Here is a 15,512-nt window from a genome sequence, read left to right as displayed (position 1 = left end):
CGCATGAATTACTCCGGCTTCTGTGGCTGCCGATGTGGTCAGCCGGCGATTGTATACCCCCAGTGCCTGCGACAAGCGCTGGTATTGTAGCATCATTTGTTTTTTGTTTTTATTAACATCCGAATTCATCATATACGAGGAGCATCGAGGAGAGAAAAGGGGGAAAAGTTGTTGTATAGTGCTTTTTGAAACTATATTGGTATTCTCTGTTTGCCAACCAATTGACTTGAAGCCCAAGAGTAAGAGCCCAGTCCAACGGTCGTCTATGTATGCTCTGTATATGTATGTGCGCTTTATCATTTTTCTTTACAGAAAAGGGTCATTATCCGTCATATGCCAAAAGTCCGCCGCCGCTACCGTCATTCGTGCAGGAACGAAGGGATGCTCCGGAAGAAAGAGTAGAAGAAGAGGGAAAATGGCCGCAATCCAGGCGCACCGAGAAGAGAAAAGAAAGCCGCATCAGCAAACAGATCAGAACATGGCGTCCGCAGGCTGTGCCTTCGCCGCCGCAGCCGCGATCCACCTCGCCATGACCGCCGCCGTACTGGCCGCCGCGTATGTCGTGCTCGTCACCGTCTGCTCGGCGGTGGTAGTCACTGTCTCCTGCACGGTAGTCGTGGAAGTCGACGGCGCCGCGGTCGGCGTCGAAGGTACGACGACGGAGGTGAGCATGGTTGTCGGCGAAGGCGATGATGCCGCTTGAACCGCCACGTTGCTGCTGCTGCTTCCCTCCTGCTTGCCCGGCGCCGGGGCCGAGCCGATCAGCAGCGCCTGCATGACCTCCAGCGCAGCGAGTTGCGGGCCGACGCCGGCCTTGCCATCGTAGCCGTTGATGTCCCAGCGGTAGCCGCAGCTGGTGCCATCGTCGCCACCGGAGCAGGCGGCGGCAGCACCGAGAGCAGAAGCGCGCAGCAGGGGCAAGACGGTGCCGTTGTCGACGGCCGGGGCGATGACGCTCATCTTGGCCAGCCAGCGCGAGAGGTAGGCCTTGAAGGAGAGCTGGTCGGTGTTGCAGGTGCCGAGGGGCTCGCAGGCGGGCTCGAAGGCGACGTCGGTGGCGTTGCCGGCCGGGGGCGAGAAGAAGATGCGGGCGGCGTTGTCGAGGAGGCCCTTGGTGTGGGCGTCCCACGGGGCGGCTCCGTCGGTGCTGTTGTACATGGCGGCGGCGCCGTACAGGTACATGGCGACGTTGTAGCTCCACTGCGTCTTGTCGAATTGGGTGCAGTTCTGGTCCACGCCCGCGCCGTCGTAGATGTCGTACGAAGAGGCGCTGACGGCGCCGACGCCGACGCTCCAGTCCCACACCTTGGTCGCCCAGTCGGCATACGTCGCGTTGCCCGTGTAGCGGTGGAGGCGCGCCGCCAGCTGGAAAAGGCCGCCGTTGGAGATCGAGTTCTTGTACGTGTAGCCGTTGTTGCTAGCGTACACCTGCCAGCGCAGTCCGCCGTTGCACGTCGCAGTGTCCCACCGCGCGACCTGCGTGTTGAACGCGTTGACAGCCAGGTCGAGCCAGGCAGATGGTGGGTTGGTCACGCCGGCCGTGCTGGCCGCGCTGGGCTCAGGGAAGTTCTGCTCTGCTGCCGACATGGCGGCCAGTGCCCAGAATACTTGGTCATCATTTCCCTGACATAATGGTTAGTAGTGTCTCACAATTGACTCTCTCTTTCCCGTTTTTTTTTTGTTCATTTTAAAATAAAGTTCTCTTTAAAGTTTCTCCTTTTGGCCTCTCTCTTCCTCTCGTTTCTCGGAAAGCTGAAAAGCACTTACAAGTTCCTTTTCCCACTCGGTGTTCATAAAGTCGTTGGAAGGACCCTTTTGCGCGAGCAGCGCTTGGGTGACGGTGTCCACGTAGCTGGCGTCGCCCGTGTAGGACCAGTAGTCGATCAGGCCGCCCCACACGGCACCTGCCTCCCACCAATAGATGGGTTTGTCGAAGGTGCCAACAAGGATGGGCGTAGTACCCGTGGCGTTGTTGACGTAGAGCTTCATCAGGCCGTTTGCCACAGTGGCGGCGCCGGCTTTGATCGACGAGGAGTCGTCAACCGAGAGTGTGAGGCCGGCCGCGTGGGCAGAGGGAATGAGAGCGAGAGCGGCTGCTGCTGCCGTCAAGGCGCGCTGCCAGATATCGTTCTTCGTCATGATCGTTGTAGTTTGTTTGGTATCCAAGAAAGAGAGTCGTCTTTAATTGAGCTGGTAACGGTGGAATGGCCCGGTAAATGGAAGAAAGTTGGAGTTTGCAGAATGGAAGAGAAGTAGTATGAAAGGAAGAAGAGAAAGCACTATCTGGCCAAGGCAGAATAGCGAAAGGTGAAGGAATGGGAAGGTGGTCAGAGCCTTGACATTATCCAGCGGAGGAATGAGCGAGCGGAAAGCTTTTGAGGACAATAGCAGGCACCACCCTAACTTTAGCCTCTGGCCCGGACCCCAGCTGCAAGTGGATGTGGGCATATGGGGGTGGGCCGCAGCCGCCGGGCGGCCTTGTCAAGGAAAATTCGCCGACTAGCTTTCGTCTTTTGGGCCAAGTGAATAAGCATCATAAGGTATGAGGCAGGGACCAAAGGTCCAAGTGCAGCGTGACGATTGGCCGGTGGCTGAGCGCGTGTGAAACTGGAAACGGGTGCGGCTGGCCAATCGCACGCAATCCCGCCAATTGTGAAACACGCGGCCAGCAAACCCGCCGCTGCGGCTGCGTTTTGAGTTCTGCCAACTCGCATGTCTTGCCCCCGGTCCTGCCGCAAAAAGGGAAGGTCGCCCTGTCGGTCGCTGCTGATCGTCCTGAGAAAGCGCCTGTGAAGCCGCGGCTCCCACCTTCCGTCCTCCACCTATGGTTCCGGGCTTTCTCACCGGCCAAACTAGCTAGGAAGGTTGTGGTCATGCACGACGTTCCAAAGAAGAAGGCGGCGGTCGGCCCGGCGCGAAAACTCTTATTCAAAGCCTTGAGGTTGATGAGGCGCCTTCAATTCCGCCATGGCTGAAAAATTCCAATCATGGAAGCAGGCTCAGCACCGACTACATCCCTTCAGCTCAAGATATTCTAATTTGGTCTCTAGTGTAGTGCCTCAGAGCACCACAACGTGTGACTTGAAACCCCCAGCTCAGCCCACCCTGGGCCGGCTACGGCCGCTCTGTTATGCTTACGCGGACGGCAGCTGGCCTCGACTAGGTAGCCGAGCATTGTTATGCGAATGTCTCAACATAACGTCTAGACTTGTTTCCAGACCCATGCTATCACACAGGGATCTTTCTCCGGGTGCATCCCGACGCGGAGCATGCGATTCATGCACAAAGAATATTTCATTCGCAGCTTTTCCCTGATTACGATCCTGTTCTGTCCTCCTGACGGCAGGTCACAAAACCCTTTCCCGCACGACCGCCTCAGGCCGGGTACCTTTTGATACGCAGCCGCATCCCATGCATCGGCTTCGTCGTCACCACTCCCGCAGGAATGACGTCCTTCTCATCCATCGCCAGCGTCCACTCGAAGCGACTCACGAAAGCCGCGACCAGCGCCCTCAGCTCCGCCTGTGCGAACTTCTGCCCGATGCAGCTGCGCGGCCCGTGCAAGAAGGTAAGCTGGCAGTAATTGCTGCTCGCGCCGCCGTGGTTGTTCGCGCGGCGACGACCCTGCTCATCGTCATCGTCATCGTCGATCCAGCGCTCCGGCCTGAAGCACTCCGCATCCGGGCCCCACAGTGCCGGCGACCGGTTGATGGCCCAGGGCACGAGCAGCACCTGGGTGCCCTTCGGCACACGCTGCCCGCAGATGTCCGTGTCGCGCACCGCATCGCGCAGCGTCACCGGCACCGTCGGGTACAGCCGCGTCGTCTCGTTGCACACGGCATTCAGGTACGGCATCCCGTTCTCAAGCTTCTCGGTCAGCGTTGCGGCGGAAGCGGATGAGGGAGAGGCGAGCTCGGAGGACAGGTTGGCGAGGACTTCGGCGCGGAGGCGTGCCTGTGCGGTTGGGTGTACGGCGAGGAGGTAGCAGACCCAAGTGAAGGCAGACGAAGTGGTTTCGTGGCTGTGTGGAGTTGCGTTAGCCCTCTTCCAACGCGGTTTTACAACCCCGAGCTGGTGGTGGGATGCAAGAGACTTACCCGGCGGCAAGGAAGGTCAAGAGTTGATCGATCAGCATGTCGTCGCCGAAGAGATTCGACCGCATCATCACTGATAGAATGTCCTTCTGCTGCTCCTCACTCTCCGCCTTGGCCGAGGCCTTCTTGTCCGTTAGGAGCTGCTGACAGATCTGCTTCAACCGAGTTGTCGTGTCACGCATCACCTCGTTGATCCGCCACGGTAGGATCTTGACGATATGCTCCAAGCCGAGGACGTGGAGTGTGAAAAAGACGGTCTTCTCCATTGTCGGCTCGAGCACCTCCTCGTAGGTAGCCACAAGAGGGTCGTCGGAGTTCTTGAGCGCGTTGAAGTCACGCCCAAGCGCGGCGAGGCCAATAATGTCAAGCGTAACCTTTGTGGACCAATGGTTGATCTCGATGACGGGATCGTCCTGCACCTCGGCCGTCACGGCATCAGTCAGGGCGACGGCCTTGTTCCAGAAGACGGGATACAGCTCCTTGATGTGCCGGAAGCTGAAGGAGGGCAAGATGTTCTTGCGCTGGAACCGGTGCTCGTCTCCCTCGACAATGATCAGTCCGTCGCCGAGGATGCGGCGCAGGAAGCCGCGCAGCCTCGTGGGCTTCTCGAAGTCGTAGCTCTTATGCACGAGGACGTCTGCGATGGTGCGCGGTTCCGTCGGGATGATGCGGTCGACGTTAAAGAAGCCGCGGAACCGGATGAGGCCGTCGTTGGGGATCGTCTTGATCCACTTGAGGAATTCGTTGCCTGGGGGCTTCGACATGACGACGGGGCCATTGGCGATGATGGGATACTTTGGCTGGGGTTGTTACTTAGAAGGTGCAGAAAATCTGCGGCAAAGCGATCTTACCACGGCTTCGGGAAGATAGCGGAAGGGGCTGATGAAGAACGGGTAGATCAACACTTTGCAGAAAGCCCATGCTAAGAAGTTGATAGCGACCAACGCCAGGAAAATGGGCGTGATCGGGAGCCGAAGATTCTGACCAGGAAAAAATTGTTTCACCAGAAAGGCCTCCGGGGCTGAAAACAAGACAAGCTTGACGGGAAGTGGTAGATCTATGGTCATTGTGCAAGTGTGTTGGCGCCAGCGTTAAGATTGGGCTCGACCAAACAGCAGCAGCTGACTGTTTTGTAGGTCTTTAACTCGTGGAGGCGGTACATGTGATGTAACAGGGCTGTGGGGTGGAGCCTCGGTCGCGAGAAGATCAACCCTCAGCTTTACTCATCTGGACGTTAGCGAGTCTTGTCCGGCACGCAACGGCAGTAGGCGCAGCAGTACGGTTGGCAGGCTAGGAGTAGCAACTTGGTGGGACACTACGGCCGTAAGCAGATCATTCCCTGACTTGCGTTCTGAATTAAGTAAAATCTGGGGTATGGTGCGGGCTCAGAAAGCTTATTGCCACCAACCTCGGCTCGTGCCTAGCCATCCGCACCGCCACTGCCGAGCCTACGACTAGAGAAGGGTTGTTCTGCAGGTCATATGATTTTCTGGAACATCATTGGTGCTTCTTGATGAAAGAGCTCTTGATTGGCTCTAAAGTTCAGCGTCGGCCAAAAGTAGAATCATGACGTGTTGCACGCGTGGGAACAAACCGTGCAATTAAAACCTGTTTGAAGGCAACGGACCGAGCTGGACGCAAGTAGATGAAATTGGTGGATAGCAAACGAGATGGTGAAGCTTGAGAGCGCTTCAAGAAGGCACCTAAGGTCGAAGAGAGGAGAATGGGAAAACGGCGCTTAGATCAGTCAATCATACGAGGATTCGAAGAAAAAAGAAAGCGATAAAGTACTCTGTAGTCGCGTAAAAGCCGGGTTGCATGAGATTGTTGCGTGGCAAGGAAAGACTGGTGGTGTGTTTAGCGAGTACTTATACAAGTGGGGCGTGCCTTAGGCGCCATGATGCTTGCTGACACAACGATAGGTGGGAGAAGGATGAAAAGAAAAAGCGTCAGTCGCGGCTGCAGCTGTTGATCCATGCGGTTGCCGAGCCGATTATTTCTCCTTGGCCGCCGCTACACGTGATCTGGTGATAAGCCTGTCCGTGCCTTGGACGCGGTCGCGTGGCTCCGTCTTACCCACGACGCTCCTTCCACCATCAACACTACCGCACACCTCCTTTCACATCCTCACCTAAAAATTGCGGCCATGTACGGGCAGTGACCAGAATTTTTCCAACAAGCTCCACATTCCTACGGATTACGTCAAGTTTACACCTGCCCCCACCGCATGAAACCCTGTCGCAACAAATAATCACCCTTCGTCGTCAACAGCCCCGCGCCTTCCATCTACGCTTCCGACATCGCAGCCATGGAAAAGCGCATTAGTCGATCGAACCTCAAGCGGCGACAAGAGTCCCCCTACCCCAAAAAGGAAAGCAAACGCGGCAAGGCCGGGAACACCAAAGAAGCTAAGACCAGCCTGGACGACTTGCCCGATGAGTTGATTGAGGAAATCTTCAAGTTGGCGAACACATGTTATCCTGGCCATCTTCCTATCGATAAGATAAGACAACAGCGGAAGACGCGCACCCTGTGGAGCATATGCTTGGTCTCGAAGAGGTTCTGCCGGATAGCAGAGCCCCTGCTATACTCATGGTATGCCGACTACGACTCAATTACTCGCCGCCACTTCTTGCGCAGAATCGCGCAAAGTCCGGACCATGCAGCACGTGTGCGCGAAATGGTAGTCCGGCTTGAGGAAAAAATCTTTGCCGCCCAACCTCACGAGGGCGGAGACTTCGCCGACATTTTTGCCGCTGCTGCAGAAGTGAATGACATACTTTCCAAAGAGAGGTGGCTCGTTGATTTAGCGCGCGGCCGCTACGAATCCGAGGCGTCGCTCCTCCTGGCCCAGACGCCGAACCTGGAGGAGCTTAAGTTTGAGATTGATAAGAGCTTTGGCACCTTTTACGGCTGGACGCATCGGCTTGCGAGGTGGATAATTCAGACGCCGCCCGAGGCCGGACACGTTGCGCCACTGTCGAAGCTAAAGAGCCTCATCATGGTTACAGAAGGATATTTCCAGATGCTCTCTGTGCAGGATTTCCTCGGCATTCCAACGCTGCGCAACCTTGAGCTTTGGACCCCCGAAGCATCGGACGAGGATGCCTCGGATTGGCCCAGGGCGATTTCGAACGTCGAGACGCTGACCATTGGGCCCTGTGTAGTGGGTGACGAGTTTATCAAAGGACTGATGGCGTCGTGCAAAGCACTGAAATGCTTCAACTACGCCATCGGGCGCAATCTGCTTAATCAGCGGCAGTGGAAGTGCGAAGCAATAGACATGGACCGGTTGTACGAAGCGCTGCTGCAGCATCAAGACTCATTAGAGACGCTGAACATCGAAGGAGATCGGAGCCAACACGTTTTGACCGAAAGCTTTCGCCTGACTTGCTTCAACAACCTCAAACATCTCACCGTATCCTTTGCATCCTTCATTGCAATGGGTGGGCCTCGATGGGCGCCGCTGGACGCTCTGCCGGGCTCTATCGAGACGCTGCACTTGAACTGCTTCAAGGAGCATTGGCTCACGCTGTCGGCCTTCCTGTCGGACCTCGTCGAAAACTACCGCGAGGAGTTTCCTCGAATCAGGCTTCTGGAGCTTCTCGTGGATGGCACGGCATTCCACTTCATGCACGACAAGTTGGACTTCCTGCCGAGCAGACTGATTTGGGCAGGCATCGAGCTACGCCTGGACGAGAGACCGAAAGGGGAGAACTTCCTGTACCTGCAACCGGTGCAGTCTACGCCTGGGACGTGTTCGGTGATATCGACGCTTGTGCCAGATGACCTGTCGAAGCCGCGCAAGGCTGATCGGGGGGTTCGTAGTTGGAAGATGGTGTTCCCGGAGCGGTCAATCGACACGCCGGAGAAGGAGTAGCAATGAATATACCTGTCCGCGTGTTCTCCGGCGTTTGCAACCAAGGAAGTTGAGCATGCGGCACTTTTAGCGCCCAGTGCTGACTCCGGATCGCGGCATTTAGCGAAAGTGAGAGATCTCTCCGATTAGACCGCTACATGGCAACAGCCGGGCTAGGCCTCGTCGGGCAAGCCGGGCCGTACCAGGAAATGAGTCCGCCGAGGATTTCATGGCGGCCTGCCCCGAAGCGGCTGCGGAGGCTCCGACTGCCTGATGCGGGCCCGTCTCCACACTCCACACTCCGCAGCCAAGTTTTGCGTCTCACCCCACCGCCATCTCCCATCCCCACAAACACGGCCGTGAGCCGCGTGCCAATGCGGCGGCGCCCCGCGACACGCTGCAGATCCCGTCCGTCTTGCGATTTGCCGACTCCTCATTCTGCCTAAATGCCTTGGCCATCCAACGTCATGCCTGCCTGCAAGCCAACGGGACGCCGCTTCGGCACCTGCGCCGACCGTCGGCACGTCGTCGGTGCAAGCGATCGTCGCCATGCGAACCCTCTGTTGACGCTTGCGCTTCCCTGCTACGGCTGCTCACGGCGCTTATATTCCCCGCAAAAGCTCGGGGAGAACCTATGCGTCGGCTCATTCTCGCGCGAGCCACTGTGCTACTGCGCCATGCCGCGAGCTGATCTTCGCCATATATCTTGCGCATCAACCCTTGCCTTACCTGTGGTGTCTGGGCCCTGACCCTTCCTTCCTTTCCATCTTGACTGCCGTGAACTGGAGGACGGACGACTCTCTTCATCATGGTGCAAATCGACATGTTCGGTCGCGGCTGGAAGCTGCAGCTGGCCATCACAGCCGCTTGTTCCATGGCCTTCATCCTGTTCGGTACGCCGCCTCAGCCTTCTCGACCCAGACGGAACATTTCCTAACCAGTCGCCAGGTTATGATCAGGGCGTTTTCAGTGGCATTGTCGGCAACGACCACTTCCTAGACGTCGTCGGCCACCCCAACGATACCCTACTAGGCATTATTGTTGCCGTATATAACCTCGGATGCTTTACCGGCTGTATCGCTGCCTTCTGTTTTGGAGAAACCCTGGGTCGCCGTAGGGCCATGTGGGTGGCCATGGCATGGATCATTGTGAGCTGCTTGCTTCTTGCACCACGCTGCTTTCACTAACACTGCTCTAGGTTGGCGGCGCTCTTCAAGCATCGGCATATTCGAGAGGCCATATGATTGCTGCTCGATTCATTACCGGAATTGGCACTGGAATGGAGACGTCGACGGTTCCAATGTACGCAGACCAGCTTCGTGAGGGGTTTGGTCATGACTGACGCCTCATAGGTACCAAGCCGAACTTTCCCATGCCCACAACCGAGGCCGTCTCGTCTGCAGTGAGCCCCTATTCGTCGGTGTTGGTATCGTCATGGGTAAGCCGGGATGCCATTTCAGGACAGCCGTCATTAGACACTTGCTTACCCCATCAATTAGCATACTGGTTCGACTATGGCATCAACTTCGTCGGCGGAGAAATCGCGTGGAGGCTGCCCATCGCTTGCCAGGTCATCTTCGCCATCATCGTCATCGTTCTCGTTTTCGGACTTCCGGACTCGCCGCGTGATCTGTTCAACAAGGGCAGGCATGACGATGCCGTCAAGGTGCTCTGCGACGTCTTTGACAAGGAGCCCGATCACCCGTCCATCAAGAAGGAAAAGGCTGAGATTCTGCATGCCCTTTCTCTCGAGGGCGAGGCCCAGAAGAGCTGGCTGCACATCTTCCAGCAGGATGAGGTCCAGACCGGAAAGCGCGTCTTGCTCGCGTACGGCATGCAATTCATGAACCAGGTTGGCGGTATTAACCTTGTTGTGTAAGTAACCTGGTAAACCTACCGCTTCGATCCTTGTTGCTAACATGAGCACAGCTACTACGTCCCTACCGTCCTTCAGGAGAACGTTGGCATGACTCGTAACATGTCGCTGCTTCTCGGTGGAGTGTATGTTATCATGTGCCCTTGTGTGGGAGAAGTAATGTACTAACAAGCTTCTCCAGTATCCAAATCATGTTCCCACTTGGCTCAATCATCCCAGCTTTGGGTGCAGACAAGCTGGGTCGTCGCCGCCCTATGATGTGGGGATCTTTTGGCTTGGGAATTTGCATGATGATGATCTCGATCCTCCTGAGCTTCAAGAACTCCAGCATTGGAGAGCCCACCGCATCCGCGAGTGTCGCCTTCTTCTTCGTCTACATGTTTATCTTCGGCGCCAGCTGTAACTGCATCCCTTGGGTCTACGTCCCTGGTAAGTCGCGAAGGCATTGCACAGCTTTTTAAATAGGTACTGACTACCTACTCCGTAGAAATATTGCCACTGAGAGCTAGAGCTCGTGGTACTGCCATCGGTATCTCATCCAACTGGCTCTGGGTAAGTTTTCAACCCTGAATCTCGTCTTCTGACGATTGCACACAGCTCAAACTAACGGAATTTCTCTCTCCCAGAACTTCGTCATCGTCATGATCACGCCCATCATCATCAACCGCCTGCAGTGGAAGGCCTACCTCATCTTCATGATCACCAACCTCCTCTTCGTCCCGCTCATTTACTTCTGCTACCCGGAGACTGCAATGCTCTCGCTCGAGGAGATGGACGAGCTGTACACGACGCGCGGCGAGAGCCCCATCAAGATCAGCAAGCGCATCCGCAAGGAGAAGCAGATGGGTATGAGGAGCCTGGAGGTGGGCACAAGCTCGAACGAGGAGGTCGTCGCACCCATCGAGAAGGGCATTTCCGAGGAGGTTCAGACGCATCACGAGCATGCGGGGTCGAAATAAGGCCCGATAAAGAGGGAAGGGAGAACGCCGTGGCTGGCGGGCAAAAGTTAAATAGTATACCAGTATGCTTTATAAAGAGCAATTGCATTTTTTCTGTCTGTCATACACTTCTGCACTCGTCTATTGCCTGCTTCAACCAACGCGAGACTCGATGGAAAGTTCACGCTGTATGTTTTGCGTATGACCATCATTAAATATGGCTCCTACAATCCTGACCCCTCTTCGAAATATTAACTTTGATTCGTCTCTTTTACTGCCAGATTACAGGGCTGTTCTACCTGCTAGTACTTACCCGCGTCGCTAGTAGTCTACGTTGTAAGTGGTCAGAATTGTGGGTACCTTAAATATTCATCCATGGTGAAGTTATTGGACATTACAATTTATCTATGGATCCTTGTGTAGGCTCGGACCTTCTCTTTGTCTCTTGATTTCCTTCTCCCGCATCTCTCTCCCTTCTTTGTATACGCTAACATCGTAAACGCTCTCTGCTTGCTAGAAAATGTTGTCGCTTAACGCAGATGTTCAACCTTCTACGCTGTACGCAAAATTCCCACCGAAGATCAGCATCGGGTATCTTCCCTTACGCCCAGTAGTGTCCTCCTTGACTTTGCCAGGCTAAATATGTCAGTTCCCTCGATCATAGATATTTAATCGTCACCGTCATCGCCATCCTTGTCATCTTTCTTGCCTCCGTTCTCTTTTTTTCTCCGTTCCTTACGCAATGCCTCGACGACCTTCTGGTGCTTCTCATCCGCCAGCTCGTCCCATTCGACATCTTATACACGTCAGCGATTTCCAGTACAGAGAACATAAATACTGGACGAGAACCGCTTACCATATTCGTCGGCAATCAGCTTGATCTCCTTCCGAAGAGCATTAGCTTCCTCGATAAAAAATTGCCACTTCTCCATCTCGAAGCCGCGCTCATTGTATAGCTTTTGCTGGCGACGTGAGATGGTGATGTTCATGGCTGATCGGTAGGATGCCTCGCGGTTGTGGTAGAGGAACCACACGTAACCGCCAATCAAAGTGCTGAGCCCAACAAGATACTAAGAGAGATTTGTTAGGGTCAAATTGCTTTAACATCAACAATTCGCGACAACTTACAGTCACGGGCTCCATGACATCCCAGCCCAACTCGGTATCAAACGTGAGCTTGTAGACGGTTCCCCACCATGCAACCACGAGACCCAGCCCACCAAGCGCGACACGTTGGGCTCCCTTATGAGCGAGCTGGTCACATTCTTTCTTGATGTCTGCCAGGTCTGCGATCTTCTTGCTGGTCGAGCGTAGACGCATGCGCAAATAGTACGTGCGGTCGTTGAAGCTGGGAACACCGACTCTAATGTCGTGCGGCGCGCTCTCAATTTCAATGGCAAATTCCTGGCCGCGTGCTGCATCTCGAATGAAGTCGCCGATTTCCGTCGACTTGGACCAGCGTACGAATCGTCGCTCTGCCTCGGTATCGGTGGGGGCTTCGTGGCCGAGGCCACTGTATGATTCAACACCACCTTCGCCGGCGCCGCCCCGAAGACGATTGGCCTAATGACAATGAGCGGCTGAGTACAACAGGATCTAGGTCCACGTACCTCTGCCTTAGACTTGCGGTTAAGTTTGCCGGTTTTGTGGGTGACGCCGTCGATTCTCAGCTCGTCAGGGGTGTCGATATGGTCGTCGTCGTCACTCTTCTTCGGGTCGTGGACTTTGGTCTTCTTCGCGGGATCGAGCGAGTCTTGTGTTGAATCCTCGGCCCGAAAATAGACCTCTGGTATCCTCTCCTTTCCTTCTCTACTCACCGTGGGGAGCTCAGATTGAATCAGGCGCTCGAGGTATGAGAGTGGTTGCTGGGGGTGGACAAGGAGCGCGAGAGGCTCGACGTCTTTACGGTCGCTGTTGTAATCTTTGGTCGTGAGTGGAAGGATCAATTTCAGCATTCGGCTGGGTGTTGTGAGTAATTTGCCTATACAGCATCAGCGTCATGGTCTCCGGTGGACTCGCGGGTTGCGCACCTTTTGTCATGGCACCGGCTGAGCGCAGGCGGCCAACAGGTGGTACGTCTGAGCCTTCTCGATGCCATGGAGTGCGGATCTGCTTTCCCTTGTCCTCTGCGACTCTCTGGTCGAAGTCTTCGTTCTCTTCCTGGGTGATGTTGTTGTTCAACTCGCTTGCTGGTTGCGAACTGGAGCTCATGACCGGTCTTTCCTGGATAAGGTTGTTTGGGGTCGAGCCGAATGCCCTCCAAGCATTGCGGCGCGCAAAGGCGGAGGTGTCGCATGACGGTGAGGCATAGAAGCGGAAGATGCGAAGCTGCAACGATAGAGCAGGGGTCCTGGCTGCTCGTGCAGCGCAGTGGAAGAGCCGGGGCTGCATGGTGTGGCGCGAGATGTGTCTTAGGTACCGAGAAAAAGGAAAGATCAAAGCATGGTCAGAAGTCCGAGAGAGTGAAGTAGTGTGGCTGCAATAATGTGGAAGTCAACATGCGAGTGTCCGGCTTGCGACACCGGGAAACAAACTACGTCATTATCTGCCTGCCTGATGATCGACGCAGCGCCTCGGCTGTTCCTGTCCAGCTCAACACCACAAGATCCATCACCAACATCGGCCCGACACGTTTCTCGAATCCTTCCTTTTCCCTGGTTCGCATGTCGATCATTTTGTTGTTTTCGGGTTTCGTTCGTCCAACCGTTCCTTCATCATGACCAGGTGGCGTGCAAATGGGAAACAGTCCAGTCGAAGAATATGGTGCTTCGGTACCTATTCCAGATCACATGTTCAGGTTCTACCATAGTGCTCTTGCCGTCAACACTGCAACAAGGCGTGCTTTCCCCTTAGCAACTGCTTCGTAGGCCTCAGGCCCAATTCAGGAAACGAACAATGCCAGTGGAGTAGGGGGAGATTTTCAGGGTTGGTTCCATGCAGGCTGCCTAAGACGCGGCATCGACCCCGTCGCTCGACAGCGCTGATCCTGTTTGGTGTTGCAAGCCGCCTACCACTCAGGCACACGTTCGCGCGACCATGTCCGGCCTAGTTTGTTTCTCGCAAGCTTCCCCGACGGCTGGGGTGCCCCTAGATGCAGATCGCAGCAGAAGTGAGACTCTCCTTTGTCGCAGAAGCGACGATCTCAAAGGTCGCCGCGTGTGTGCTGCGAAGATTGTCGGCGAGCAGACTCGGGAGCCACACGGTGGCCGAGGCCGAGGGGCGCCGGCGGGGGCGGGAGCAGGCGGGAGTGCGAGGAGGGGTCCTTCGGTCTCGACCGGGATCGCAGAGGACACCAACGGCCAATTCTGCGCCCAGAAATGACTCGGAGCTCCACCATGCTCCAATGCTTCTTATTCCTCCGCTCGCCCTCTTCTTCGTTTGCTCGACACTCCTCTTCCAAGCCCTTCCCCCGCTGACAAAAGAGTTCCGCCGGCTCTCATAAGCAACATCACCGAGAGTGGACCGTGCCTACAACATCGTCCGCCGAAATATATCTACACACCATACATACCCTGCCTCTTTGCGCCCACACTCCGCCAACGACATGACCACCACCACTATGACCGAAGCTCCTGTCATCAATGGCGTCGCCGCTGCCCACCCAACCTTCGATTCCATCCCGGACGTGATAGAAGCCTTCGGTGCGCCCACCTCTCCCCGTCTCCACGCCACCCCTTCAGCCTCTGCTCCCGGCTGCGCGCCTTCCCAGCGCATTGGCTAACAATCACGCTCTTTTCCACAGGCCGCGGCGAATTCGTCATTGTGCTCGACTCGCCCTCGCGCGAAAATGAGGGCGACCTCATCATCGCCGCCTCCGCCCTCACGCCCGCCAAGGCATCCTTCATGATCCGCTACACATCCGGCTACATTTGCGCACCCGTGACGGCCGCTCGCGCCAAGAAGCTGGCGTTGCCGCAGATGGTTGTCGACAATTCCGACCCGAACCGCACCGCCTACGCCGTCTCCGTCGACGCCTCCGCCCGCCACGGCATCTCCACAGGCATATCCGCCACCGACCGCAGCGTTACTTGCCGGCTGCTCGCCAACGACAGCGCCACGGCTGAGGACTTCAGGCGGCCCGGCCACATCCTGCCGTTGCAGTCGCGCGACGGTGGCGTCAGACAGCGGCGCGGTCACACCGAGGCGGCCACGGAGCTGTGCCGCCTCGCGAAACTGCCCGAGGTCGGCGTCATCTGCGAGCTCATCACCGACGGCGAGGAGAAGGAAGGCGTGCCTGAGCGTGTCGGCGGCGGCATGATGAGGAGGGACGAGTGCCTGGCTTTCGGCAAGAGGTTCGGTATCAAGGTGTGCACCATCGAGGACATGGTGCGCTACGTTGAAGAAACCGAGGGCAAGCTCGAGGGTGTTGTGGGCGTCGACTACTAGGTGATCCGGAGTAAATGACAGAGACCAATTCCTCGGCCTCAGGAAACAGCACCCGCATCCTCGAGTACAGGAAACCGCGCCCATTGATGCCCACAACCACGGTCATCTCTTTTCTATTTTTGCACATTTGTCCGTCACATTTGTCGTTTCTTTTCTTGGACGTATTTTCGCCTTGGCACAGCCACTATATCGTCGGCCTGTGCGTTCGTTCTCGTTGGCGTAGGCGTTGCTTGTACGGGCTTGGGAGAGAATGGAGGATCCCGCTCAGACGTGAAGTAGCGGAAAGGATGGCGTCTATCAAAAATCCTCGAAGTGTATGTACATAAGATTACCCGCCGAAACAAAATAGAGGCAAACCT

At 56.0% G+C, this 15,512-nt stretch overlaps 6 protein-coding genes across 6 annotated transcripts; 3 read left to right on the top strand and 3 right to left on the bottom strand.

Annotated features, from left to right (window-relative positions):
- Positions 1-471: 471 nt before the first annotated feature.
- On the bottom strand, positions 472-2,139 carry LTHEOB_7825 (Mannan endo-alpha-mannosidase; the record flags this gene model as incomplete). Its single annotated transcript, XM_035517234.1, has 2 exons — positions 472-1,623; positions 1,768-2,139. 2 exons carry the CDS (start codon positions 2,137-2,139, stop codon positions 472-474), a joined length of 1,524 nt encoding a protein of 507 aa, XP_035370844.1.
- A 1,236-nt stretch (positions 2,140-3,375) lies between these two features.
- Positions 3,376-5,161, bottom strand: LTHEOB_7824 (Cytochrome p450 protein; the record flags this gene model as incomplete). Its single annotated transcript, XM_035517233.1, has 3 exons — positions 3,376-4,021; positions 4,098-4,894; positions 4,946-5,161. The coding sequence occupies 3 exons, from the start codon at positions 5,159-5,161 to the stop codon at positions 3,376-3,378; spliced, it is 1,659 nt and encodes a 552-aa protein (XP_035370843.1).
- A 1,241-nt stretch (positions 5,162-6,402) lies between these two features.
- Positions 6,403-7,974, top strand: LTHEOB_7823 (F-box domain cyclin-containing protein; the record flags this gene model as incomplete). The annotated part of the gene is made up of 1 exon (XM_035517232.1): positions 6,403-7,974. One exon carries the CDS (start codon positions 6,403-6,405, stop codon positions 7,972-7,974), a length of 1,572 nt encoding a protein of 523 aa, XP_035370842.1.
- A 787-nt stretch (positions 7,975-8,761) lies between these two features.
- On the top strand, positions 8,762-10,788 carry LTHEOB_7822 (Hexose carrier protein; the record flags this gene model as incomplete). Its single annotated transcript, XM_035517231.1, has 9 exons — positions 8,762-8,846; positions 8,902-9,101; positions 9,152-9,255; positions 9,306-9,391; positions 9,453-9,828; positions 9,883-9,954; positions 10,011-10,258; positions 10,317-10,381; positions 10,456-10,788. 9 exons carry the CDS (start codon positions 8,762-8,764, stop codon positions 10,786-10,788), a joined length of 1,569 nt encoding a protein of 522 aa, XP_035370841.1.
- A 647-nt stretch (positions 10,789-11,435) lies between these two features.
- LTHEOB_7821 (Coiled-coil domain containing protein) lies at positions 11,436-13,158 on the bottom strand (the record flags this gene model as incomplete). Its single annotated transcript, XM_035517230.1, has 5 exons — positions 11,436-11,563; positions 11,624-11,837; positions 11,896-12,330; positions 12,378-12,748; positions 12,798-13,158. 5 exons carry the CDS (start codon positions 13,156-13,158, stop codon positions 11,436-11,438), a joined length of 1,509 nt encoding a protein of 502 aa, XP_035370840.1.
- Positions 13,159-14,311: 1,153 nt separating this feature from the next.
- On the top strand, positions 14,312-15,153 carry LTHEOB_7820 (Dihydroxy-2-butanone 4-phosphate synthase; the record flags this gene model as incomplete). The annotated part of the gene is made up of 2 exons (XM_035517229.1): positions 14,312-14,408; positions 14,510-15,153. 2 exons carry the CDS (start codon positions 14,312-14,314, stop codon positions 15,151-15,153), a joined length of 741 nt encoding a protein of 246 aa, XP_035370839.1.
- Between the last annotated feature and the right edge of the window lie 359 nt (positions 15,154-15,512).

Source organism: Lasiodiplodia theobromae (assembly GCF_012971845.1).
Source record: "Lasiodiplodia theobromae strain AM2As chromosome Unknown scaffold_24, whole genome shotgun sequence".
Lineage (NCBI taxonomy): Eukaryota > Fungi > Ascomycota > Dothideomycetes > Botryosphaeriales > Botryosphaeriaceae > Lasiodiplodia > Lasiodiplodia theobromae.
Note: the sequence above shows the minus strand (reverse complement) of the source record. Positions and strands in the feature narration are given on the sequence as shown.